This window comes from Hemiscyllium ocellatum, chromosome 7 (genome assembly GCF_020745735.1).
Source record: "Hemiscyllium ocellatum isolate sHemOce1 chromosome 7, sHemOce1.pat.X.cur, whole genome shotgun sequence".
NCBI lineage: Eukaryota > Metazoa > Chordata > Chondrichthyes > Orectolobiformes > Hemiscylliidae > Hemiscyllium > Hemiscyllium ocellatum.
Window position 1 is genome coordinate 55695630 of NC_083407.1, and position 27132 is coordinate 55722761.

At 42.0% G+C, this 27132-nt stretch overlaps 1 protein-coding gene across 1 annotated transcript in view; it reads left to right on the forward strand.

The window, feature by feature from the left end:
• The first annotated feature begins 1498 nt into the window (after window positions 1-1498).
• The window catches only part of LOC132817354 (activin receptor type-1B), a 39559-nt gene continuing 13925 nt past the window's right edge, over window positions 1499-27132 (forward strand). Inside the window, exons 1-4 of the mRNA XM_060827763.1 lie at window positions 1499-1517; window positions 3673-3918; window positions 17650-17880; window positions 20604-20771. Of these exons, the coding sequence (XP_060683746.1) occupies window positions 1499-1517; window positions 3673-3918; window positions 17650-17880; window positions 20604-20771 (664 nt within the window). The remainder of the gene's footprint in view (window positions 1518-3672; window positions 3919-17649; window positions 17881-20603; window positions 20772-27132) is intronic.

Genomic DNA, 27132 nt, shown 5'->3' on the forward strand with positions numbered 1-27132 from the left:
CATGTTGGAAAAATCACCCTGGCTCAATGGACCCTGCAGGAGGGCATGCAAGGAGAAGTATCAGGCATACCTAAATATAGGTGTCAACCTGATGATGCGACCAAATAGGACTTCTTGCATACTAAACAGCATATGCAGTAAGTGAAAGATAGAGCTAAGGGATCACACAACCAATGGATCAGAACTAAGATCTGCAGTCCTGCCACATCCCATCATGAATGCTGTTGGACAATTAAACAACTCATTCGAGGAGATGCCACAAATATCCCACCTTCAACGATGGAAGAGTCCAATACATTAGGGATGGAGCATTCACAGCAATCTTCAACCAGAAATGCTGAATGGATGATCCATCTTGGCCTCCTCCAGTGGTCCCCAGCACCACAGATACCAGTTTTCTATCAATTTGATTCACATCCACATGATATCAAAAAATGATTGAAGGCACTGGACAGTGGAGAAAGTGAAGACTGCAGGTGCTCTTCAGCCATGTTCTCAAACAGACTCGCTACCACAGCCACATCTTCCTCAGCACCTGCCTACGGAACCGACTGACCCCGCATGGACTCCGGACTACGTTCAGACCAACAAAATTTGGACCCAACCAGGACAACCAGTACGTACAACAAATCCAAAGCCTCCAGCAACAGACCTCCCTCCGGATCCTCCGCTCCACGCTTGCAGCCATGCGCCACTACCTACATTCTTGAGGAAGGGCTCATGCCCGAAACGTCAATTCTCCTGCTCCTTGGATGCTGCCTGACCTGCTACGTTTTTCCAGCAACACATTTTCGGCATTGAACAGTGCAAAAACTTTGGGACTTGACAACATCCCAGCAAGAGTAATGAAGATGTGTCCTAATCAAGCTTTTCCAAGACAGTTACAACACTGGCGTCTATCCAGATATGTACTATACAGAAGAAGCAGGACATATCCAACCTGGCCAACTACCAGCCCATCAGTGTACTCTCAATCATCAGTGATTGAGGGGATTATCAACAGTGCTATCAAGCAACAACTGCTCAGCAATAACCTGCTCAGTGATGCCCAGTTTGGGTTCCGTCACGGCCACTTAGCTTCTGACCTCATTATAGCTGGGGTTTAAACAGGGAGAAAAGAGCTGAATTCAGAGGTGAGTTGAAAGTGACAGCCCTTGACATCAAGGCCGCATTCAATTGAGAGTGGCATCAAGGAGCCCTAGCAGTCCTGGGATCAGTAGATATAAAAGGCATGAGAGTTGGAGTCATACCTGGCATGTAGTAACAAAACAAAAAATTACAGCACAGGAACAAATCCTTCGGCCTTCCAAGCCTGAACCGATCCAGATCCTCTATCTAACGCTGTTGCCTATTTTCTAAGGATCTATATCCCTGCCCATTCATGAATCTGTCTAGATAAACATTAGATGACGCTATAATGCCTGCTTCTACCACTTCCGCTGGCAACATGTTCCAGGCACCCACCATTCACTGTTTAAAAAAAAATGGTTTCATAAAGATGGTCGTGGTTATTGGAGGTCAGTTTTTTTAAAAATATAGGACATATCTACAGGATTCCTTAGGGTAGTGCCCTAGGCCCAACTATCTTCAATTGCTTCATCAATGATGAAGGTCAGACTTGGGTATATTTGCCAATGATTTCTCAATGTTCAGCATCATTCATGACTCTACTGATATTGTAGCAGTCCATGTTCAAATGCAACAAGATCTGGACACTATCCAGGCTTGGGGTGATAAGTGGCCAGTAGCATTTGCACCATACAAATGCCAGGCAATGACTGTCTCCAATAAGAGACAATCAAACCATTTGTCCTTGACATTCAATAATGTTACCATCACTATCAACATCCTTGGAATTAATGTTGACCACAAACTCCACTGCAATCACCACATAAACACAATGGCTACAAAAGCAGCTCAATGCCTCGGAATACAGTGGCAAGTACCTGCCCTCCTGACACCCAAATCCTGTCCATCACCTCCAAGCAACAAGTTAGGAGTGAAAGGAATATTCCACTTATGTGATAGGTACAGCACCGGGAACACTGAAGAAGCTTGACACCATCCAGGTCTAAAAGGAGTACCTGGATGTTGGATATTATTTCTCCAAGACGCTAAGCTGTTCTCTCCTCAAGTCTACCTAACATGATCATTGTGTGGTGCTTAAGGCACTCCTGAATATTAGCGCTTTTAGATCTTTGTGTTCTTATACAACAGTATCTGTATTTTTGTATGTGCTGTTTGGTTGAGAATGAACAGGAGTGTCATTTGTATGCACAGCATTTGAGTCTGCACCAGCAAAGGAGAACAACCTCTCAGCGCTACAGCTAAAGAGTTTAATGATGCACGTTCTTCAATTTGGGCTGTATACAGTTGGGGCTAACATCAGAACATGATATCATGTGAGCTGTTCAAGATATCCAGAAAGGGAGCAGAGCTTGTACAAAGATGAAATGTATATGAAGATCTAGTTATAAATATAAAATTCATGTGTTAAAAGACCGTGGACTTGAACAGCATAGTTTTGGGAAACAAAGTCTGAAAGCCAACTGCACAGTAAAGCAGTGACAAAAGAAAACAGTGACACTGGATAATACAAAAGTGATGAGAGTTGTCATCATCAGGGACAGAACTTTCATGACCTATCATATCCAAAATACCTGCCAACAAAACCAAGGCACTCATTATGGACAGGGCTGAAATCAATTACTTGTCAGTTTTGGTGAGTTTGGATGAGGGTTTCTCTCCATGAACCCTCATGATTTCTTCATAAATTCATCTCATTATCTATGTATCTCATTCAATGGCTGTCTACATATATTCTGCTCCTCGACACAGGTGGAAGTGCTGGTCACATCTGGGACCTCCAAGGATCCTGGGAGTGATGCAGTTTTAAAGCCCAATCATGCACCCGTCAGGTGCAGGCTGTCTGCAGCTGCCCTCCTTGGTTCCTGTCAATTGACTCAGACATGTCAAGGATGTTGAGCAGCCTTGTTGGTTGAACATCTGCATTTTTGGTTGCTGCCCATGTAGCATGCCCTGAGATGTTGATGCCTGGAAGGCTGGAGGAGAAAGAAGTAAACTGAAGTCACCAGGTTATTGTTCTGATTTTTATGCCAGGAATTATCACTGTCTAGTTTGTATCTAGTGGGTGGGAGAATTAGAAAATGCATTTTATTGAGGCTCAATGAGATAATGTTAATGCAAGTAAGTATGCCTTTGTCTGGTCACAAGCATAAATCTCAACTCACTGCTCAATATTTGGTTGAAAAATGGAACTTATTGCTCTCAATGCAAAACTCCTTACTGTTGATTTCATGTGATTTTTCAACTTTTGCCCAGTACCCAAGTTACTTAGTGGCTAGAAAGATTCTGTCAGTGTTGCGCAAGTTGAGTGATGTAGTGATGGAAGGCCATGAGGGACGATTGGCTGTTTTTACATGTGTAGAATTAATTTTTTTTACTTCTGTGTGCTCTGATCATCTTCAGTTCTGGAGTAAAGACAGTCACTCCCATTTGAAGCATAATTTGTCTTAATTGTGTCACAATATACCTTTTTTTGTCTCTCTCTCTCTGTCTTTCTCTCCCCCTTTCCCTTTTGCCCTTCTCCCTTTTTCTGTCACCTTCTTTATGTATTCACATTCTAACACTGGTTCATTTTCATTTTTGTAGGTCTGAAATGTTTATGCATCAATTGTGTGTATAAAAATGACACATGTGAAACAGATGGTGTTTGCTTGGCTTCTGCCTTTCTTATTGATAGAACAGTAAAACAGTGGAAGACCTGTGTGCATCGCCAGCAAATGATTCCTCCAGGGAACCCCTTCATCTGTGCCAGTGTGAAAATGGTGTCAAAAACCATCTGTTGTGACACAGACTACTGTAATAGCGCTGATGTAGAGTTAGCACTACCTAAAGGTAAGAATGCATACTTCTGACTATGTTATTATATCTTAGTACAGAATTGAAAAGTAGTTTTTAAGATATGTTAATTCACATGACTTGAAAAAGTCCTTTTGTTAACAAACATCAGGAAATGAATCTAAATGTTTTGAGTTGTAATTATAGACGAATGCTAATGAAGATTATATTACAGCAATAAAAACAAAGTATTGTGGATGCTGGTGATCTGAAACAAAAACAGAAAGTGCTGGAAAAAATCAGCAGGTCTGGCAGCAGCTGTGGAGAGATAAATAGAGTTAATGCATGAAATCCAGAATATATCTTCTTTGGAAATGAAGGGGGCTGGAAAATAGATGGGTTTTATGCTATCGATAAAGTGGACTAAGGTGGGGGTAGGGTGATCTGGGTATTGGTGAGGAAAGGGAAAAGGAACAAGTGTCACAGTTGGTAAAGGCAAAGGAAGGACAAATGGTAACAGAAAAGAGAAGACCTCCTCTATGAAACTTGGCAAGGTATCTGACATGATCAATTGTCATAAATTATACATTCTATGTTGGCTTGCTCTAAATATCTTTTAAACACAAAGAGTTATTAATTTCTTTTCAAGAGAGATGTTGAGGAAGGATAATAATCTAGGAGAGTGTGTGCTTTGGCTCGAGGAGCAAGTAGGAGAAAGTGAGGACTGCAGATGCTGGAGATCAGAGCTGAACATGTGTTGCTGGAAAAACGCAGCAGGTCAGGCAGCATCCAAGGAACAGGAGAATCGACATTTCAGGCATGAGCCCTTCTTCAGGAATGAGGAAAGTGTGCCAAGCAGGCTAAGATAAAAGGTAGGGAGGAGGGACTTGGGGGAGGGGCGTTGGAAATGCGATAGGTGGAAGGAGGTTAAGGTGAGGGTGTTAAGATGAGGGTGATAGGCCGAGTGGGGTAGGGCGTGGGGGCGGAGAGGTCAGGAAGAAAATTGCAGGTTAGGAAGGTGGTGCTGAGTTTGAGGGTTGGGACTGAGACAAGGTGGGGGGAGGGGAAATGAGGAAACTGGAGAAATCTGAGTTCATCCCTTGTGGTTGGAGAGTTCCTCGGCAGAAGATGAGGCGCTCCTCCTCCAGCTGTCGTGTTGCTATGGTCTGGCGATGGAGGAGTCCAAGGACCTGCATGTCCTTGGTGGAGTGGGAGCCACTCCCCCTCCCACTCCACCAAGGACATGCAGGTCCTTGGATTCCTCCATCGCCAGATCATAGCAACACGATGGCTGGAGGAAGAGTGCCTCATCTTCCGCCGCGGAACCCTCCAACCGCAAGGGATGGACTCAGATTTCTCCAGTTTCCTCAGTTCCCCTCCCCCCACCTTGTCTCAGTCCCGACCCTCAAACTCAGCACCACCTTGCTAACCTGCAATCTTCTTCCTGACCTCTCCGCCCCCACCCCCACTCCAGCCTATCACCCTCACCTTAACCTCCTTCCACCTATCGCATTTCCAACGCCCCTCCCCCAAGTCCCTCCTTCCTACCTTTTATCTTGGCCTGCTTGGCACACTTTCCTCATTCCTGAAGCAGGGCTCATGCCCGAAACGTCGATTCTCCTGCTCCCAGAATTTAATTGTTAGTCAACTAATTTCGTCTGGAAAAGCAAAATATCCAGAAATTACTTTGTGAACTCAAAATGGAGTCAGTAACCAAGTTGAACTGTAGGATAGTAAATAGCTAAAACTGGGAACTTGTACAAAAAATATTTTCAAAGAAGTTAGAGAATCTTTTCTTTTATTTAAAAAAAAGGAAGAATTGAGTGGCAGTCTGCATGTGATTGTCACTATTTGGAAACATTAAGCCTTGAGTATTTGCTCATGGAAGTGATAAAGAAAATTTGATGCAAGTCACAAGAATATACAACAATTTCATTCCCTGTTGTTAGTCACGGAATGAATAGAATGATTTTGGAAAGAATGGCCAGTTTTTCAAAGAGATTTTGCATTGTATATAGAATCTAATCTACGACACATTCTTAATGAGAAAGAATGACTCTAATCATAAAGGATATATTTAAAAGGTGCACCAAATGGTGTTTTCAATTTTCTCTGTTGATAGGAAACCATCCCAGGAAATCAGACTTGGGATCCAAAGAGCTAACAGCTATAGTAATTGGACTTGTGAGTTTCTTATGCTTGGCCCTGTTAGTGGCTGTTTTCTACAAACGTCATACACTGTGTACCTACATGAAAGAAAAGAAGAATGATAAAGATTGTGTTTGTAGCATTGTTGCAGAAAGAAAAACACTGAAGGATCACATCATAGATACATCTACAGGATCGGGCTCTGGTAGGTCAATGTGTTATTACGTACTTCAGAACATCCTTATCTTTCATTTCCTTTTGGGTTTTTCAAATTAACTGCAATTATCTAACAACTATCTTCACTGTTAAAAATCACTCACTCATTTTACTGGGTTTAATGTAGGGAAATAACTTGAAATCCTTCATAAACGTCATTATTACATTATCTTATACTCTTAACATTGACCTGAATAGGCTATTTCACCGCAACATCACTTTAAAATGCTAGACCCTCACCAAGAAATCCAATCACTTCCAGATTTCAATCCAGATAGTGAAGCATGACCAGTCTGAAGAACATTACATTTGTTGTACTAGTTTCACTCATTATCTATCTGACCATTTAGATCATCATGAACAGTAAAACTGTTTCACATATTTTGTTGTTCAGCACTTCAAAATTACTTGACAGTCCAGACTTTGGTGGAGAGGGGCAACTTACGCCATGCTATATTACTTAGATCTGTACATGAAGCTTTATCTAAAAAATAGTGTCTGAAGGCTGCTGGAGGTGTATGCTGCAAACAGCACAGTGAGACCACTTAAACAATAGGATTTAGCAATATACAGGGGAATAACCGAGAAAGAGGATGAATTAGTGTGATGATTTTAATGTGCAATCAGCTATAGAAAGAAAAAGAATACTGAAGCCCAGCACTAGCCAACTGTGGTTATTGGCTTGTACAGAGAGGAGAAGAGTCAATTTTCTTGTAACTCACAAGTCACTTTATTAATACATTTGACAGTCTGTATCTTTTACCAGAAACTAAAACCTATCTGTACACCCGATGGGGTCCTCTGATACTTCCTGAGTAGTCACAGAATAAAAAAGCTAATGCCTGAGCAGGATAGCTGATGCTGATGATGGCTGACCCTGGCCAGGCACTCTGCTCCCTCTCTCTCTCTCTCAATGTTATCATCTTGTCCTTGATGTGGGGTCTGCTTCTGCAATGGTTGGTCTCTAGAGTTTTTGCTGGCTGCATGCCCAAGAGTCTTCTTATTCCTTTCCTTATCCCTTTCAAGATGTGTCGTCTCTTCTCCAAGCTGTGGCTCAGACTGTGGCCCAAGCCCAAGGATCTGGGTAGCATTACATAGAACATAGAATCTAGAAAGTGGAGCACAGAACAGGCCCTTTGGCCCATGATAGTGTGCCAATGTTTAATTCTAGTGTAAAATATAGTAACAACCTATGCACCCCTCAACTCACTGCAATCCATGTGCATATCTAGTACTCGCTTAAATATCCCTAATGACTCTGCTTCTACCACCACAGCTGGCAACGCATTCCATGCATTCACAATTCTCTGCATAAAGAACCTATTTCTGATGTCTCCTTTATACCTTCCTCCTAATATCTTCAAACTATTAGTCCTCGTACCAGTCAATCCTGCCCTGGGGAAGTGTCTCTGGCTATTGACTCTATCTATACCACTCGTTATTTTATACACCTCGATCAGGTCCCCTCTCTTTCTCCTTCTCTCCAGAGAGGAAAGTCTGAGCTTACTCAACCTTTCTTCATAAGGCAAGCCCTCCAGTCCAGGCAGCATCCTGGTAAACCTTCTTTGCACCCTCTCCAAAGCCTCTGTATCTTTCCTGTAGTAGGGCGACCAGAACTGGACACAATATTCCACGTGTGGTCTCACCAGTGACTTGTGCAGCTGCAGCAAAACCTCACAGCTTTTAAACTCGATCCCCCTGTTAATGAAAGCTAAAACACCATATGCTTCCTTAACAACCCTATCCACTTGGGTGGCAACTTTGCGGGAGTGACCATAATTCAGTTACGTTTAGTTTAGCGATGGAAAGGGATAGGTATATGCCACAGGTCAAGAGTTATCGATGGGGCAAGGGCAATTATAATGCGATTAGGCAAGAATTAGGATGCATAGAATGGGGTAGCAAAATGCAGGGAATGCAGACAGTGGAAATGTGGAGCTCGTTTAAGGAACAGATATTGCGTGTCCTTGATAGATATGTCCCTGTCAGGCAGGGAAGAAGTGATAAGGTAAGGGAACCATGGTTTGCAACAGAAATTGCATCACTTGTTAAGAAGAAGAAGGATGATGAAGCAAGATGGTTCAGATGAGGCGATGGAGAGTTACAGATCAGCTGCGAAGGATTTAAGGAAAGAGTTAAGAGCAAAGAGAGAACACAAGCAGTCTTTAGCAAATAGAATAAAGGAGAACCCTAAAGCTTTCTATAGGTATGTGAGGAATAAAAGGATAATTAGCGTAGGAATAGGACCAGTCAAAGACAGAATTGGCAAGTTGAATGTGGACCCTGTAGAGATTGGAGAGGTACTAGGTACTAAACAAACATTTCTCATCGCTTTTCACTCAGGAAAAGGAGAATATTTTAGAGGAGAAGAATGAGGTATGGAATATTAGACTAGGAAGGATCAAGGTTAGTTACGAACAGACGTTATCAATTCTAGAAGGATTCAAAGTAGACAAGTCCCCTGGGCCGGATGGGATTTATCTGAGGATTCTCTGGGAAGCTAGGGAGGAGATAGCAGAGTCCTTGGCTTTGATATTTGAGTCATCATTGTCTACAGGTTTAGTACCAGAGGACTGGAGGACTGCAAATGTTGTGCCCTTGTTCAAAAAGGGCAGTAGAGATGACCCAGGTAATTATAGACCAGTGAGCCTTACTTCTGTTGTAGGAAAGGTTTTAGAAAGGATTATAAGAGATAAGATTTATAATCATCTAGCAAGCAACAATTTGATTTCAGATAGTCAAGGGCAGGTTTTGTCTCACAAACCTCATTGAGTTTTTTGAGAAGGTGACCAAGCATGTAAATGAGGGTAGGGTAGTTGACATAGTATACATGGACTTCAGTAAAGCCTTTGATAAGGTTCCACATGGTAGGCTGTTGGAGAAAATACAGAGGCATGGGATTGAGGGTGATTTAGCAGTTTGGTTCAGAAACTGGCTTTCTGAAAGAAGGCAGCGAGTGGTGGTTGATGGAAAATATTCAGCCTGGAGTGCAGTTACTAGTGGTGTGCCATAAGGATCTGTTTTGGATCACTGCTGTTTGTCATTTTTATAAATGCCTTTACACAGGCATCGGTGGATAGATTAGTAAATTTGCAGATGACACTAAAGTCAGTGGAGTAGTGGACAGTTTGGAAGAATGTTACAAGTTGCAGGGGGACTTGGGTAAACTGCAGAATTGGGCTGAAAGGTGGCAAATGGAATTTAATACAACTAAATGTGAGGTGATTCACTTTGGGAAGAATAACAGGAAAGCAGAGAACTGGGTCAATGGAAAGATTCTTGGTGTTGTGGATGTGCAGAGGGATCTTGGAGTCCATGTATATAGATTCATGAAAGTTGCCACCCATGTTGATAGTGCTGTTAAGAAGGCATATGGTGTGTTAGGTTTTATTTGTAGAGGGATTGAGTTCTGGAGCCGCAATATCATGCTGCAACTATACAAAATGCTGGTGCGGCCACACTTGGAATATTGTGTACAGTTCTGGTCCCCATATTTTGGGAAGGATGTGGAAGCATTGGAAAAGGTGCAGAGGAGATTTACCAGGATGCTGCCTGGTTTGGAAAGACGGTCTTATGAGGAAAGACTGAGAGACTTGGGACTGTTCTCATTGGGAAGAAGAAGGCTAGAAGGGGATTTGATAGAGACATTCAAGATAATCAGAGGATTAGATAGGGTAGACAGTGAAAGTCTTTTTCCTAGGATGACGATGTTAGCTTGTACGAGAGGGCATAAGTACAAATTGAGGGGTGATAGATTTAAGACAGATGTCAGAGGCAGGTTCTTTACGCAGGGAGTGGTAAGGGCATGGAATGGCCTACCAGCTAATGTAGTCAACTTAGCCACATTAGGGAGATTTAAACAATCCTTAGATAAGCACATGGATGATGATGGGATAGTATTGGGGGATGAGCTGAGAATGGTTCACAGGTCGGCGCAACATCGAGGACCAAAGAACCTATTCTGCGCTGTATTGTTCTATGTTCTATCAATGTACTTGCACACCCAGATCCCTCTGTTCCTCCACACTGCCAAGAATCCTGTCTTTAATCCTATATTCAGCATTCGAGTTCGGCTTTCCAAAATGCATCACTTCGCACTTATCCAGGTTGAACTCCATCTGCCATTTCTCAGCCCAGCTCTGCATCCTGTCTATGTTGTTCTTCAGCCTGCAATAGCCCTCTATACTATCAACGACACCTACAACCTTTGTGTCATCTGCAAATTCACTAACCCACCCCTCAACCTCCTAATCCAAGTCATTTATAAAAACTACAAAGAGCAGAGGCCAAAGAGCAGAGCCTTGCGGGGCCCGACTCAACACTGACCTCCAGGCAGAATACTTTCCATCCACAACCACTCTCTGCCTTCTGTCAGCCAGCCAATTCTGAATCCAGATAGCCAAATCTCCCCGTATCTCATACTTCCTGACTTTATGAATGAGCCTACCATGGGGAACCTTATCAAATGCCTTGCTGAAGTCCATATACACCACATCCACTGCTCGACCTTCATCAACCTGTTTTGACACCTCCTCAAAGAACTCAATAAAATTTATGAGGCATGACCTGCCTCTCACAAAGCCATGCTGACTACCTTTAATCACACTATACTTTGCCAAATAGTCATAAATCCTATCCCTCAGAATTCTTTGCAAACCTTTGCTGAATACAGACGTAAGACTGACTGGTCTGTAGTTGACAGAGATTTCCCTATCACCCTTCTTGAAAAGAGGAACAACATTCACCTCCTTCGAATCCTCCGGTATGACTCCTGTGGAGAGGGAGGAGGCAAATATCCTCGCCAGTGGCTTAGCAACCTCCTTTCTTGCTTCCTGGAGCAGCCTGGGATAAATCTGGTCTGGCCCTGGGGACGTATATTTTCCAAAGTTTCTAGCACATCAACTTCATCAAACTTGATTTGGTCAAGCTTGTTTCCCAGTTCCTCTAAGTTCTCATTCACAAAAAGGCCCTTTTCCTGAGTGAAAACCGAAGCAAAAAACTCACTTAGGGCTTCCCCTATCTGCTTAGACTCCACGCACAAGTTCCCTCCACTATTCCTGATAGCCCTACCTTCTCCCTGATCATTCTCTTATTCCTCACGTATGAGTAAAATGCCTTTGGGTTCTCCCTAATTCTTCTTGCCAAGCCTTTTTCGTGCCCCCTCCTGGTTATCCTCAGTTCATTTCTGAGCTCCTTTCTAGCAAGCCTGTAATCCTCTAAAGCTGTGCTAGATCCTTGCTTCCTCCACGTTACATAAGTTGCTTTCTTCATTTTGACGAGAAGTTCCTCTGTTCTCATTATCCGAGGCTCCTTAATCTTACCCATTCTTCCCTGTCTCAGAGGAACAAATTCGTGCATCACTTGCAATAACCTATCCTTAAATAGTCTCCACATGTCTGCTGTGCCCTTTCTGTGGAACAATTGCTCCCAGTCCGTACTTCCCAACTCCTGTCTGATAGTGTCATAATTTCCTTTTCCCCAATTAAATATTTTCCCTTGGTAATTGCTCCTTTCCCACTCCAAGGCTATGCTAAATGTGAGACAGTTGTGATCACTTTCACCAAAGTACTATCTCACCACGAGATCTGACATCTGTCCTGGCTCGTTGTCAAGTACCAAATCCAAAATGGCCTCTCCTCTCCTCAGTCTGTCTACATCCTGAGTAAGGAGCCCCTCCTGAACACACCTGACAAAAACAGCTCCATCCAAACCAGCTGCACTTAGGAGGTTCCAGTCAATCTCACCCACTTAAAATCTTCCCAGCAGTCCCTTGTTCCTCCCTCGCACCTCTTGGCAAGTGGAGCCCCGACACCTGAAGTAAGTGTTTCAAATGGTTAGACTCACCTTCCCAGCAGTCCTTGTCCTTCATTATCCCGTGTCCAAGAAAGGCTTTTGCATTACTCCATCTTCTTTGCTTTTCACATTGTTACAACACAGGGTAAATCCTCCTGCTTATTTTAAAACCAGCAACACAGAAAAGATTCATCATATTCGAGTGGCCAAGGACTATTTAAAGTAACAATTAACAACTTTATTTCTTAAGTATAACAGAGAATAATTAACTAACAACTATTTATAAATCCTTATTCTAACTTATTTGTTACCTTCCCTTCTATAATACTAGTCTGATAAAACTCCCAATTAAGATTTACAAAACAAAACTTGTCTCAAACCAGGCAGCTTCCGGTTCTTCTATTTGGATCTTCCTGTGTCGTCTTTTCTTCTCCTTAGGAATTCTGTTTCACAGGTTAATGATCAAAAAGGTACCTTTTAAGAGAGCCATTTTTCGGGCAGTCTTTTACATGCTGGGGCTTGGAGTTCTCCTCTCAACTGTTCAATTTTCCCAGTCTTATACACCCAGAGCATTGGATTGTGTCATTGGCTTTTAAGATTGTCAATGTACTAAATTCAAATTGGATTGGAGTTTGGTTTTTTTTGGGGTATAATTTAAACTGTTTGGCTGACTTCGAATTTGTTTTTGTCTCCAAGCCACGAGCTAATTGAGTTGTTTGACCAAGTGTTACATTGTTACCTTACTGAGAACACTTGGTGCTGTGTCTGGTAGTTTTGCTGTTTTTAACTCTCTTAAAGTACACCCGCATCTTCATAACAATATAACTTCGTTCGTACATTGCTTTCAGCATAACTTCATGAGTACAGACCAGTTTCAGTTGGCTCAGACCAATACCTGGACTCAGGTAATTTTTAGTTCATAAGCCACTCCTTCCTATGTGTCAGCGATTTCAGTATTTTTCTGCATCTCTCTCTTGCTCCCCCTCTCTCCTGCAGCTCCTGACTAACACAAGGGACAGATGAATTATATTGAGGGAAAAGTTAAATTGTACTAGAAGTAAGAAAACAGATCATTAATAACTTGCACATCTTTTGAATTCAAGCTCAAATTTTAGATTCCTCAGAGGAAGTGAAGGCAGAGAGAGGATGTGGGAGTGTCATACAACAGGGGTCTGGTAACACCACTATACCTACAGGTAGGGGAGAAATCAGGCAATCCATTCTTATATTGGCCAACTGAGGTCCTTTAAGTGGCCAATCAGTAGGCACTTAAGGGCCTTTTCCTGTCTTAGGTGGAATTCTTCCCCCAGTAAGGTAGTCTGGTAGCAAGTAATTAGACTGCTAGGTGGAAACTGATGACATTGAGGCTGGGTTGGGGAGACAGTGGGGTATACTTCTTCAAGCTGAAAATGTGTTGCTGGAAAAGCGCAACAGGTCAGGCAACATCCAAGGAACAGGAAATTCGACATTTCGGGCATAAGCCTGATGAAGGGCTTATGCCCGAAACATCGAATTTCCTGTTCCTTGGATGCTGCCTGACCTGCTGCGCTTTTCCAGCAACACATTTTCAGCTCTGATCTCCAGCATCTGCAGACCTCACTTTCTCCTATACTTCTTCAAGAACTCCCTGACAAGATATTTTTCCCTCAGTGCTTCCCTGCCCTTCATTCCTGCCTCCCACCCCCCTCACCTCCTGCCAGCCCACCATCCTGTGAATGTTCATGCACCTCCATACTTTTGTGGATCTTGCTTACCCGACCCAGCAAGAGCCCTCATCCCAAGCCTGTCTGTAAGTCCAGAGTACAATGGTGCTTGTCATTGACCATACTTGGAGTAATACTTCCAGGAGCATTTCAGGGAAAAGAGAGCTACAGCTAGTCCCTTGACATTCCAACAGTTGTTGGAGCTGGAACTTTACTCTACAAAGGGGATAAAAGGCTCAACTCAAACCAGTGCTCGAAATGCCTTTTAAATAGTTGAAGTGGAGGACGGCAATGTGCAGGAATACCTGCCTCTGACTTTTATGTTCTAGGGCAAGGCCACTAATCCCCGGACACCCCATGCCCCTAACATGTAAAATTCACCCCAGATTTCTGGAACCACTTCAAACTGCTTTACGATGACATCATAGAAATGGCGTAAAACAAACGCTGAAAAGAAAAATCATTTATAGCAATCCACATGTTGAAATATATAACCAGTGCAAGCTTCTTGAGACAACATAACTGCCTGCTTTACTCATGTTTTTGTGCTGCTGTGTGGTGGCGTAGAGGATGGGAGTAGTTAGCCTTGTGGTATTATTGTTAAACTATTAATTCAAAAATCTAGATAGTATCCTAGGACCAAGGTTCGAATCTTGCCATGGCAGATGGTGGAATTTGAATTCAATTAAGAACAAAACCTTGGAATTAGGAGTCAATCGTTAGGGAAAACTCATCTGGTTCAATAATGTCCTTGAGTGAAGGAAAGTTGTTTTGCTTACCTGTTCTAGCCTACATGTAACTCCAGAACCACAGCAACATCGTTGACTCTTAACTGCCCTCTGGCTGATATGGCATGGGTAATGAGTGCTGGCCCAGCCAGCAACATCTATATGCTGTATTCCTGATGAAAGGCTTTTGCCCGAAACATCGATTTTACTGCTCCTCGGATGCTGCCTGAACTGACGTGCTTTTCCAGCACCACTCTAATCTAGACTCTGCAGTCATTGTTTTTGCCTAACATCGAAATGCTGTAAATGAATAAAAAAGAAAAATCAAAATGACACGAATCAAGGTTTAGATTACTTAAAGTGTGGAAACAGGCCCTTCGGCCCAACAAGTCCACACTGACCCTCCGAAGAGCAACTCACCCAGACCCATTCCCCTACATTTACCCCTTCACCTAACACTACGGGCAATTTAGCATGGCCAATTCACCTAACCTGCACATTTTTGGACTGTGGGAGGAAACCAGAACATCCAGAGGAAATCCACGCAGACACGAGGAGAATGTGCAAACTCCACACAGATAGTTGCCTGAGGTGGGAATTAAACCCAGGTCTCTGGCGCTGTGAGGCAGCAGTGCTAACCACTGTGCCACTGTGTTAGATATTTTTAAACATTTCTATGACATAACATAGAGGTGATCCCTGTTCTATTCTGATTTTTGGAGAACTCTGGTCAGTCAGTCATTTTTGTGCTAAAGAGAATTTAATGATTTTTGAGGCCATGCCTGCGTTTAAACCAAGCATGTGGCCTGGTACAGCTGAGTGAATTGAGACCTTGATAGGTATTTGAACTAGTGCAGAACGATTGGTATGTTATGGGATATTAGTTCTGCCAACATGGAATCTGTTGGGTTTGTATTCCTCAGAAGCATCAGAAATGCGTTGGGTAGGTTTGCTGTCACCAATCCTTTTTTTTTGGTATTAATTTAAGTTACTGATACCAAGTTAGGAAAGATGCTAACACAACATCTATAACAAAGAAAATGTGTGTTTCCTCCGGGTTCTCCCGTTTCCTCCCACAGTCCAAAGATGTGCAGGTTAGGTAGGTTGGCCATGCTAAATTGCCCATCATGTTCAGGGATATGTAGGCTGGGGAAATGTAGAGTAATAGGGTAGGAGAATGAGTCTGGATGGGATAATGTTTGGAGGGTTGGTGTGAACTTGTTGGACACAGGGAGAATGTGTAAACTCCACACAGATATGGCCTAAGCAGGAATCGAACCTTGGTGGCCAACACCAGGAACAGCTCTTTTATATATTAATGGGTGGAGCTTGCCTCATCATCTCATTAACATCATTGTGACTAACCAAGGGAGAAGGTACTGAAAGAAGAGAGGCTTGTTCATCCCTCCTGACTCAGGAGCATAACCATTTGCGGGAGTTTCCTATCTGGAATCAAACAAAATTTGTAAACCTCCCCTGAGGATTGATCGTAACAAACTGAGGGCTTATTTCTTATTGTACCCACGGACAAAACATATGAATGTTTGAGTAGAAAGTGCATTGTCTCTTTGAAAGCATTTTTAAAAAACTGCAAAATGGCTTTCTGTAATCCATACTAAAAATATACAGAAATACCCTCACTTGATGCCAATGTTTTTTTCTGGGAGAAATAAGGGAAGTTGCTCTTGAGGATTTAAAAGCTAAAAAGATTTCGCAAGGTATTTGGGATTAGAATTTTGCTTGAAGGCCAGGAGACCCAACATTCCAAAAAGGGTAGGCACTGGTCTTGAGGTGGAATTTGTGGATGACGAATTAGAACTCTGAGGCAGAGAGAAGGAAAGGAAACGGACAGAGAGAGATAAGGACATGGAGAAAACAGACAGAACTTCAGAACGGCGTGGTGGCACAGTGGTTAGCACTGCTGCCTCACAGCGCCAGAGACCCGGGTTCGATTCCCGCCTCTAGGCAACTGATTGTGTGGAGTTTGTACATTCTCCCCATGTCTGCGTGGGTTTCCTCTGGGTACTTCGGTTTCCTCCCACAGTCCAAAGATGTGCAGGTCAGGTGAATTGGCCATGCTAAATTGCCTGTAGTGTTAGGTGTAGGGGTATGAGTGGGTTGTGCTTCGGCGAGTTGGTGTGGACTTGTTGGGCTGAAGGGCCTGTTTCCACGCTGTAAGTAATCTAAAGGACACAAAAGGAAAGGGAGTTGAAAGTAAAAGAATCTGTGCTGAAGGGTTGGAATCCTACTGTGTCCCCTGAGGACACCACTGGCTTAGACTTGAAAGCTAAGGCAATGCAGCTTAGCAGACTTTGGGGACCAAATTCCAGACGGAGCAATTAAAATTAGGATGCTAGAATTCAATGAGTGCAGATATCCCTCATAGTAATAGAGCTAGAGGAGCTAACAAAGATAGAGAGAGTGCAAGGCCTTGAAAAGATTTGAAAATGAAGGTGACAGTTTTAAAATTGAAGCTATCTAGTCATAATTGAATAGTTAAAGAAACTAAGTGACCTCAATAAACGATAAAAAAAACTACTAAGGTATGTTTTCCAGAAAATTTGGTCATCAGAGTAGAAACTACAGATAGAGTAAGCTGAAAACAGTGAGATTTGTGCAAGAAGAAGAATGGCAAACTCTACTGAAACTTCAAAGCTTGATGGAGAACATTTATGAAAAAAATAATCATTTCAAATTCACTCTTTTCCCTTTCCATTTTGAAGCTACCTGATTCACCTTTAATTTGTTTGAAGCCTTTTGATTGGCTTGCCGAAATTTTTTTTATCATCAGCATTTTACCCTTCACTAGCTATTTAATTAAAAATTTATAACATTATCACAGTTCTGCATTTCATAGTGATCTTATTGTGTAATAATGCATGTCATTTTCGGAATTTACCTGTAGTTTCTGTTTTGTATGGTGCTATTGTGCTTTTTTGTAACTCGCTAAAGGATTTCTATAGCAACTTAAACCTGTCTTTTTTGTAGATTTTCAGTATTTTCTGCCTTGCGTGCTTGAAGCATTTTTCAGAATGATTATTGTTCATGCAACAAATGTGGTTTTTAAAAACAATCAAATATACCAAGAATGCTGAAGATTTTCCTCCTCAGAATCTAAAAACAGGATTTTTGTGCAGCCTTTCATGGATGTCAAAACTGAACCAAGTTTCTATTCTCAGTCTGTAATACTTTGTTGACAGGCTTACCACTTCTTATCCAAAGGACTGTTGCCAGAACAATTGTCCTTCATGAAATTGTGGACAAAGGGCAGTTTGTTGAAGTCTGGCATGGGAAGTGGCATGGAAATGATGTAGCAGTAAAAATCTTCTCCTCATGTAAAGAGTGGTCCTGGTTCAGAGAAGTAGAAATCTATCAAACTAGAATGCTACATCATGAAAATATCCTGGGTTTCATTGCTGCTGACACTAAAGGTAACACAAGTGTAAAAGGAAATGCCTACTCAAGTAAATAATACATGAATTAGATTTATTTAAGAATTTCTTATACCAATTGCATGCAATCAAGGATAAAAATTGCATAATGCCTGTTACAAGACTAATTGGCCTAAATTTTCTGATGGGAGAAAGTGAGGACTGCAGATGCTGGAGATCAGAGTCAAAGAGTGTGGTGCTGGAAAAGCGCAGCCGGTCAGGCAGCATTCAGAGAGCAGGAGTCTCCTGACTGGCCAGATTTTCTGATGGCCAGATAATTATTATTTCAATATAGATGGGAGAGTACACATGGGATCCCTGCAGAAATCCCACCATTGTAGATTCTGAAGTAGTTGCCTGGGAAATCAAAGATTCCACAGGGCAGTCCTTCTGTACAAGTCGTTCAGTTATAATACATGTTTCGTCAAAGTGAATCTGCTGTCATGTGGTTGACAAATTGGGGACACTGTTTGGACAGCGTGAAGTTTTAAAACATGTGTAGGCTGTAACATGATTACAGTGCCAACACTTTAAGCGCTGTTTCTAAAGTGTGATTTTTCCATAACATGGGTTTGCACAAGATTGCAACCGTTTGCGTCATAGGAGAACTCATTGCACTTGAAATTATGAACACTTCCATTCAAATTGGAGAATTTGGAACTTCTGATGGAATTAAGAGTTAGGAAAAGCTACATTATTAAACACCAGCCTAACTCCTGTGTAACTATTCAACTAAGTCCACATATTACCTACTCCCATCCTCTCTCCATGTAGCAGACCCACCTTTACTCTTGCTCTGCACCTGATCCCTCAGGAATTGAACCCATTCTTCTTCCAGTCTGGATCTGACCCTCCCTTTTACTTCTCAAGAGCTGATGTCAGGTTCTCGACCTATTCTCCACTTCTCCAGCCCTTCTTCTTTCTCCATTCCAGATCCAATCTACATCTGCCTCTGTCTTGCTCATGCCCAGGACCAGTTCCACCTCAGTCTGTGATTTAACTTCCAGAATATGGTAGCTCACTGCTGTGAAAAGGGATATGGTATTCCTTCCTGTGCCATTTCTACACTGTGAAAGTACTGTCAGAATGGAAGTATAGCAACCCTCCAATCACATGGCATCAATATCAATTTCACCAGTTTCGTCATCTTTCCTCCCCCCATCTTATCCCAGTTCCAACACTCCAACTTAGCACTTCCCTCCTAAACCTGTCCATCTTCCTTCCCACCTATTCACTCCACTCTCCACTCCAACCTATCACCATCACCCTGCCCCCTCCCCCACCTTCATCTACCTATCACCTTCCAAGCTACCTTCCCCCAGCCCCACTCCCCTCCTATTTAACTCTCAACCCTTTTGGGCCCCCCACATTCCTGATGAAGGGCTTATGCCCAAAACATTGATTCTCCTGCTCCTCGGATGATGCCTGACCTGCTGTGCTTTTCCAGCACCACAAGTTTTGTCTCTGATCTCCAGCATCTGCAGTCCTCACTTTCTCTTAGTTCTCAAGGAGGCTTAAGCAGAATCTCACGTCAGACACGTGGATATCCCTTGTTTCATAAAAGGGAAGTGATGGAGTGGCAAGACATTGCCACGTCTTGAAAAATTCAGTCCACCATGCTTCTGTGCTTGATTCTTCATGGTACAAAAGCTCTGGCAAATACTAGCAATAATATTCCCTGTAGAATCAATTCTTGTTTATTTACCTTGAGTAATCCTTTTTGTGTTTTTTACCAAACAAGCCTCCTTGCTTCTTGGTCAAAGACCTTGAAACCCCTTAAAAACATTTCCAAATCAGTGGGTCTTATTAGTTTAAGTGTCTTATCACCTATCTTTGACCATGTGTGCTATTACTTTGATTACTTCATTGTAAATATTCTTCAGTGTTTTAATACGAAGCTAGGATCATAAAAACAAGTGAACAGTGGTATCATGGAGCTTGTGACTCTTGTTGAAATCCACAATTGATCTTTGTCCAACTTTTGTCTTGTAACAGATACTTTATTGTAATGAATAGTTTTTGTGTAGGTTTGTATGTGTTCTGCAAGAAGTGGCTCACCTGCATTTTCCTTCATGTGTTAGTAGTGATTTCTTGTGATGCTACATATTCATTTATACAGACTTTGAAATTCACAGTAAAATGGTAAGGCGGGCCAAGTTTTTAATCAACTACATGACAGTTAAGGTTTGGAGTTGATTAGAAACACAAGCTGAAGGAAATCAAACTTGCATGAGATCTGTTCCTTTGCATCGTTACAATGATTCTCTACAGTAATCAAAAAACTGTGTTGGAACAAAGGCGATTTGAATACTATAACCAAACTGGTTCACTATTAGAAATTGATTACAATTTTAGGAACTAAAACAATTAATATTATTCCTTCTCCTTTTACTATTTTCAAAAACCCATGTTGTATCTCAATAGACATTGTTATTGATTTACCATGCTTGAAATTTGGGTTATTCTCTGCAGGTTAACTGTTATGCAGTTGTGAGTGTATTTTGATGGCCCTGAAAATAATAGCTAAATAAGAATTTGACTGAACATTTGAAAAAATGCCTCTGTGACTTAAATGTTGAATAGTTATGAATGTAACTGATAAGAACATTTAAGAAAAAATGCACATTACAGGTTCTAAACTGGTAAATTCTTCAGTTAAATTTTATGTCTTAATAATTATAATATTATTATAATATTGATTAAACATTCCCTTTTTTTGTCAGATACTGGCACGTGGACTCAGCTTTGGCTTGTGTTAGATTACCATGAGAATGGTTCACTGTTTGACTACCTAAACAGATACATTGTGACTGTTGATGGTATGATGAAGTTTGCCATCTCTATTGTGAGTGGACTAGCACATCTCCATATGGACATGATTGGCACACAAGGTAAAAAATTGTTTTGTTTCCAAATTAGTCAGGTGCTTGAAAGAATGATTATAGTTTATCATACCTCTAAAGCCATTACTAAACTTTACTAAATAACATTTTGGTTATTTTGGTTATTTTATTTTGGTTAAAACGATTGAATTAGGATTATGCCAAAATCTGAATAGGAATGCTTCTATCAGCACTTGCATTTCTTTTCTGAAATTGTTGGATGTGTTGAAACTTACAAACTGAGAAAGACAGAAATGCATTGTGTTCTTTTTTCTGAAGTTAAATGCTTGACATGGAGCAAAACAATGATGGATCCAAAATTTAAATTAACTTAACGGATTATTTTATTGTGTGTTGTATGCCCACATCAATGAGTTTGGGTTGAAACCAGACTGATTGAAGAGAAGGTGAGATCAAGAACTTCAGGCTTGGGCTTCTTAATATTGTTTATTACATTACATACCAAGACAAAATATTCAATTCATGATAGTCAGAGAAATACCAAATCTTTGTTGAATTATAGAAAGACTATTCCATAAACTCTGCCACTTAATGCTGGTTGATCTTCACCATATGCTTCTCTGTATGTTTTCTAACACTGGCGTGTCCTATCTGGGAGTTTCTCTCTTTAGGTAATTATTAATAGTGAGGAGCAGCTTTGTGACATCATTGCAAGATTGCTTCAGATTCCTAAAGCCTCTACACAGTACTGATGATGAGAGGTTTTAAAGATTTGTCAACAGGTTCCCAGATATAATGGTCTCTGTATATCATAAATTCTGTAATTGCCATGATAAGCACAAAATATAGGAATTATTATTATTTTGTGCATTGTACAGAATTTCATGGGTTTTGATTAACAGCTTGCTTCTCCCTTCTTACGGGTGCGGAAACAACAGTGCTGCCCTCCTACAGTTCCATCCCCTGAATCATCATACACATTGTACATGCGAAATTAACAATAAAATTGCATTAAAAACTATTAGTCAATAAAATCAAGATGTAGGAGCAAATGTAGGCAATTCGGCAATGATGGCTGATCTGATTATCCTCAACTTTCCTGCCTTTTCTCCATAATCCTTGTTTCCTTTACTAATTAAAAATCATGTACTTCATGATCCATCCTTGACAGCCTTCTTCAGTAATGAATTCCAAAAATTCACTGCTCAGAAGAAATTCCTCCTAATCTCTGTCTTAAATATGCAACCACTTATTCTGTGATCATACTGTCTGGTCTTAGATGTTCCACGTGGGAAAGCAACCTTTTCGCATCTATGTTGTCAAGTCACCTATGAATTTTGTACATTTTCTAAGGTTGCCTTTCATTCTTCTAAACTGCAGTGAGCACAGACCCAACCTACTTAACTACACCTCAGAGGAGGGTCCCTCTATATCCGAAAGCAGGCTAATTAACATTCTCTGGCCTGCGTTCAATGCCAAGATATGTTTTTATTAGATAAGGGAACCTTGTTCACAGATCATCATAACTATGAAATATTAACACTAGGTAACAAAAACACAGCTTTCAATGAACATTATGAGTATACCCTCACATTCTCGGAAATGTTTCACCAACTGGTCTGAAGGTGCACACGTAAAAGGATCTTTCATGTCTCTTTTTTTGTGTCACTCTTTTTAATGTCTTGGCAAACTATCCAAGAATCCTGGCATGATATTACCCTTCAGGTTTTCTCCTTACTGTCTATTGAGATTCCCTTAAGTCTTATTTGAAGCCATTTTCTTGGTGTGGATCTGAATGGATTATTGACAAGACTTTATGGTTCTATAAAGATTTCATTGTAACTGCTATACAAATGTTGAATTATTTCTCTAAACTAGAATAAAAGCTCACCTTAATGTTATCCATGGGCCAGCCATCAGTTTCAGGGTCCTCATAAACAACTTCTGTCTTTGATTAGGAGAAAGTGAGGATTGCAGATGCTGGAGATCAGAGTCAAGAGTATGGTGTTGGAAAAAGCACAGCAGGTCAGGCAGCATCCGAGGAGCAGGAGAATCGACTTTTTGGGGATAAGCCCTTCATCAGGAATGAGGCTTGTGGACTGGGGGGGCTGAGAGATAAATGGGAGGGGGTGGGGCTTGGGGGAAGGTAGCTGAGATTGCGATAGGTAAATGAAGGTGAGGGTGAAGGTGAGAGGTCAGAGAGGAAGGTGGAGTGGACAGATGGGAAAGGTGATGGACAGGTCAGGAGGGCGGTGCTGAGTTGGATAATGTGGAGGGAGGGGAAATGAGGGAATTGGTGAAATCCACATTGATCCCATGTGGTTGCAGTGTCCCAAGACGGAACATGAGGTGTTCTTCCTCCAGGCGTCAGGTGGTAAGGGTTTGGTGATGGTGGAGGCCCAGGGCCTGCATCTCCTTGGTGGAGTGGGAAGGGGAGTTGAACTCTTCAGTGGGGTTGGTTGGTGCAGGTATCCCAGAGATGTTCTCTGAATCAATCCGCAAGTAGGCATCCTGTGTCCCCAATGTAGAGGAGACCACATTGGGTGCAACCTTTGTAGTAGATGACATTGTTGGAGGTACAAGTAAATTTCTGTCAGATGTGGAAGGATCCTTTGGGGCCTTGGATGGAGGTGTGGGGAGTGGTGTGGGTGCAGGTTTTGCACTTACTGTGGTGGCAAGGAAAGTTGCTGAGAGTGAGGTGTTGGCTGATGGGGGACGTGGATCTGACAAGGGAGTCGTGGAGGGAATGGTCTCTCCAGGACTCTGATAAGGATAGGGAGGGAAAATAATATCTGGTGGTGAGGTCCGTTTGTAGGTGGTGGAAGTGGCGATATGATGATGATGCGATATAAGCAGAGGTTTGTGGGGTGGAAGATGAGGACCAGGGGGTTCTGCCCTTGTTGCTTTGGGAGGGGTGGGGTTCAAGGGCAGAGGTGCAGGAAGTGGAGGAGATGCACTGAGGGCATTGTCAACCACTTGGGAAAGGAAATTGTGATCTTTGAAGGAGACCATCTGGGATTTTCTAAGGTGGAATTGGTCATCCTGGGAACAGATGCGGCAGAAGTGGAGGAATTGGGGATAAGGGATGGTCTTTTTACAGGAGGTAGGGTGGGAGGAGGTGTAGTCCAGGTAGCTGTGGGAGTCAGTGGGCTTGTAGATATCCGTGGTTAGTTGGTTGCTGGAGATGGAGAGGTCCAGGAAGGACAGGGAGGCGTCTGAAATGGTTCTGGTGAATTTGAGGTCGGGGGTGAAAGGTGTTAGTGAACTTGATTATCTCTGTTCAAGCTCATCATGGGAGCACGAGTTGGAGTCAATACAATCATCAGTGTAGCGGAGGAACAGGTGGGGTGTAGTGCCAGTGTAAGTCACTTACGTTCGGTACACCACCCACACCCTTCATCTCCTCTAAAATTTTTGTTTCTCCAGCCCCAATGCCTCAACTTCACCATGGACATCTAGTCCTTGTATACATTTATCCACCACAACGAAGGCCTCTAAGCCCGTTTCTTCCTCTCACGCCATCCCAACCAGTACCCTTCCACCGACATCCACCTGGCTGAACTGGTCCTCACCCATAACAACTTCTCCTTCTAAACCTCCCATGTCCTCCAAGTCAAAGGGGCAGCCATGAGCACCTGCATGGACCCAGCTATGTCTGCCTCTTTATTCGGTATGTGGAACAGTCCATCTTCCACCATTACAGGAGCATCACACCCCATCTGTTCCTCCACTACATTGATGACTGTATCGATGCTAACTTGTGCTCCCACGAAGAAGTTGGAACAGTTCTTCAAGTTCGCTAACACCTTTCATCCCGACCTCGACTTAACCTGGACCATCTCGGACACCTCCCTCCCCTTCCTTGACTTCTCCATCTCCATCTCTGGTGACCGACTAACCACAGACACCTACTACAAGCCACCGACTCCCACAGCTACCTAGACTACACCTCCTTCCACACTATCTCCTGTAAAGACACCATCCCTTATTTCCAATTCCTCTGCCTCCTCCGCATCTGTACCCAGGATAGCCAGTTTCACATTAGGAAATCCCAGATGGCCTCCTTCTTCCAAAAAGATCACAATTTCCCTTCCTACGTGGTCGACGATGCCCTCCAGCACATCCCCATCTATCACTTAATACGTGGCATTGTAGCAGCAGTGTCTACTATCTATAAGATGCACTGCAGCAATTCACAAAGGTCATTTTGGGAGCCCTTTTTAAATCTGTGATCTCAGTCATTTGCAGTTTCCCTTCATTTCATTAACTATCAACTCTTGGAACTAAATTGTCATTCATTCACTGGGTCAAAATCCTGGAACTTCCTTTCTGACAGCATTTTTGATGTACTGACACTACTTGAGTGCATTGGTTCAAGGAAATAGCTAACCATCACTTTCTCAAGAGCAACTGGAGATGAACAACGAATGGTACTCTTTCCTGTTATGTTCCCGTCCCACAAAATAGTAACAAAAGTTTACTGCCTAAACCATGAACTCTTCTGTTTTCATCTTTTCATCTGCCGTCTAATGGAATGCCTTTTGGAAATGCACTGGATCATGTTTATCCATGCTAATTGTTATATCCTCAAAGAATTCTAATGGATATCGTTTTGATCTGGAATATACTATCTGTGAGGATAGTGAATGCAAATTCAGACATGGCTTTCAAAAGGATGTTGAATGAATACCTGAAGGAATAATGTTTGTGAAGCTATGGAGAAAAGGATGTGCAGGACTAGCTGATTTACTTTTGCAGAGAGCTAGCACAGATTTGACAACTGAATAACTTCCTTCTGCACTGTGACTATTCATGAGTCATTTATTATAATTTAACATTTTTTGCACTGATTCATTTATTTTAACTTTTTTATACCAAAGAACCTTTTATTTTTCTTTTTTTCTACTCCTTGATTTAACTGCCACTTTGGAACTCATAGCATGTTCCAAAATGACAGTGGGTTTTCCTTGACTAAAAATGCAGTAGTTCTGCTATAATAAGCATTTCGTCAATGTGAATTGACAATAACATGATTGATGAATAGGGGATGCTGTTTCTAAAGTGTGAACATTTAAACTGTGTGTTGGCTATGACACAATTGCATCGCTAACACTTGTAAGTGCTTTTTTTATTGCACGATTTTTATACAGCATGGGGTCGCACAAGAGTACAACCGTCACGTTTTAGAAGAACTACCTATGAAATTTAAACGTTATATTTTCAATCCTAAATATTAATCTGAGAGAAAGGACGGGTTAGTATTTAGTTGGTCATCAGGATGACGTCATATTTAAGACCAAGTTCGCAAAATATCCTTCATTAGGACTCATTCTGAAACTAGTCCATGGTGATGGAATCAAAGTGTCCTAGTAACAAGAATTCAATGGGAAAATGTAAATAGTCTGATCAATGACATACTAAAGAACACAACAATAAATAATTTTAAAATTAAATTGTCATTTTCCTTCAAGGAAGATAAAAAAGATTTGAGAAGTGTAAACATTTCACACTTCTATCTCGAATTGCTCTAAGGAGGTTGGGGTACAGTCATGGAGGTCATAGAGTCATAGAGATGTATAGCATGGAAACAGACCCTTCAGTCCAACCCGTCCATGCTGACCAGATATCCCAACCCAACCTAGTCCCACCTGCCAGCACTCGGCCCCTATGCCTCCAAATCCTTCCTATTCATATACCCATCCAAATGCCTCTTAAATGTTGCAATTGTACCAGCCTCTGCCACTTCCTCTGGCAGCTTATTCCATACACGTACCACCCACTGCATGAAAATGTTGCCCCTTAGGTCTCTTTTATAACTTTCCCCTCTCACCCTAAACCTATGCCATCTAGTTCTGGACTCCCCAACCCCAGGGAAAAGACTTTATCTATTTATCCTATCCATGCCCCTCATAATTTTGTAAACCTCTATAAGATCATCCCTCAGCCTCCGCGTTCCAGGGAAAACATCCCCAGCCTGTTCAACCTCTCTCTATAGCTCAAATCCTCCAACCCTGGCAACCCTTGTAAACCTTTTCTGAACCATTTCCAGTTTCACAACATCTTTCCGATAGGAAGGAGACCAGAATTGCGCGCAATATTTCAACAATGGCCTAACCAATGTCCTGTACAGCTGCAACATGACTTCCCAACTCCTGTACTCAGTACTCTGACCAATAAAGGAAAGCATACCAAATGCTTTCTTCACTATCCTATCTACCTGCAACTCCACTTTTAAGGAGCTATGAACCTGCAGTCCAAGGTCTCTTTGTTCAGCAACACTCCCTAGGACCTTACCATTAAGTGTATAAGTCCTGCTAAGATTTGCTTTCCCAAAGTGCAGCATTTATCTGAATTAAACTGCATCTGCCACTTCTCAGTCCATTGGTCCATCTGGTCAAGATCCTTTGTA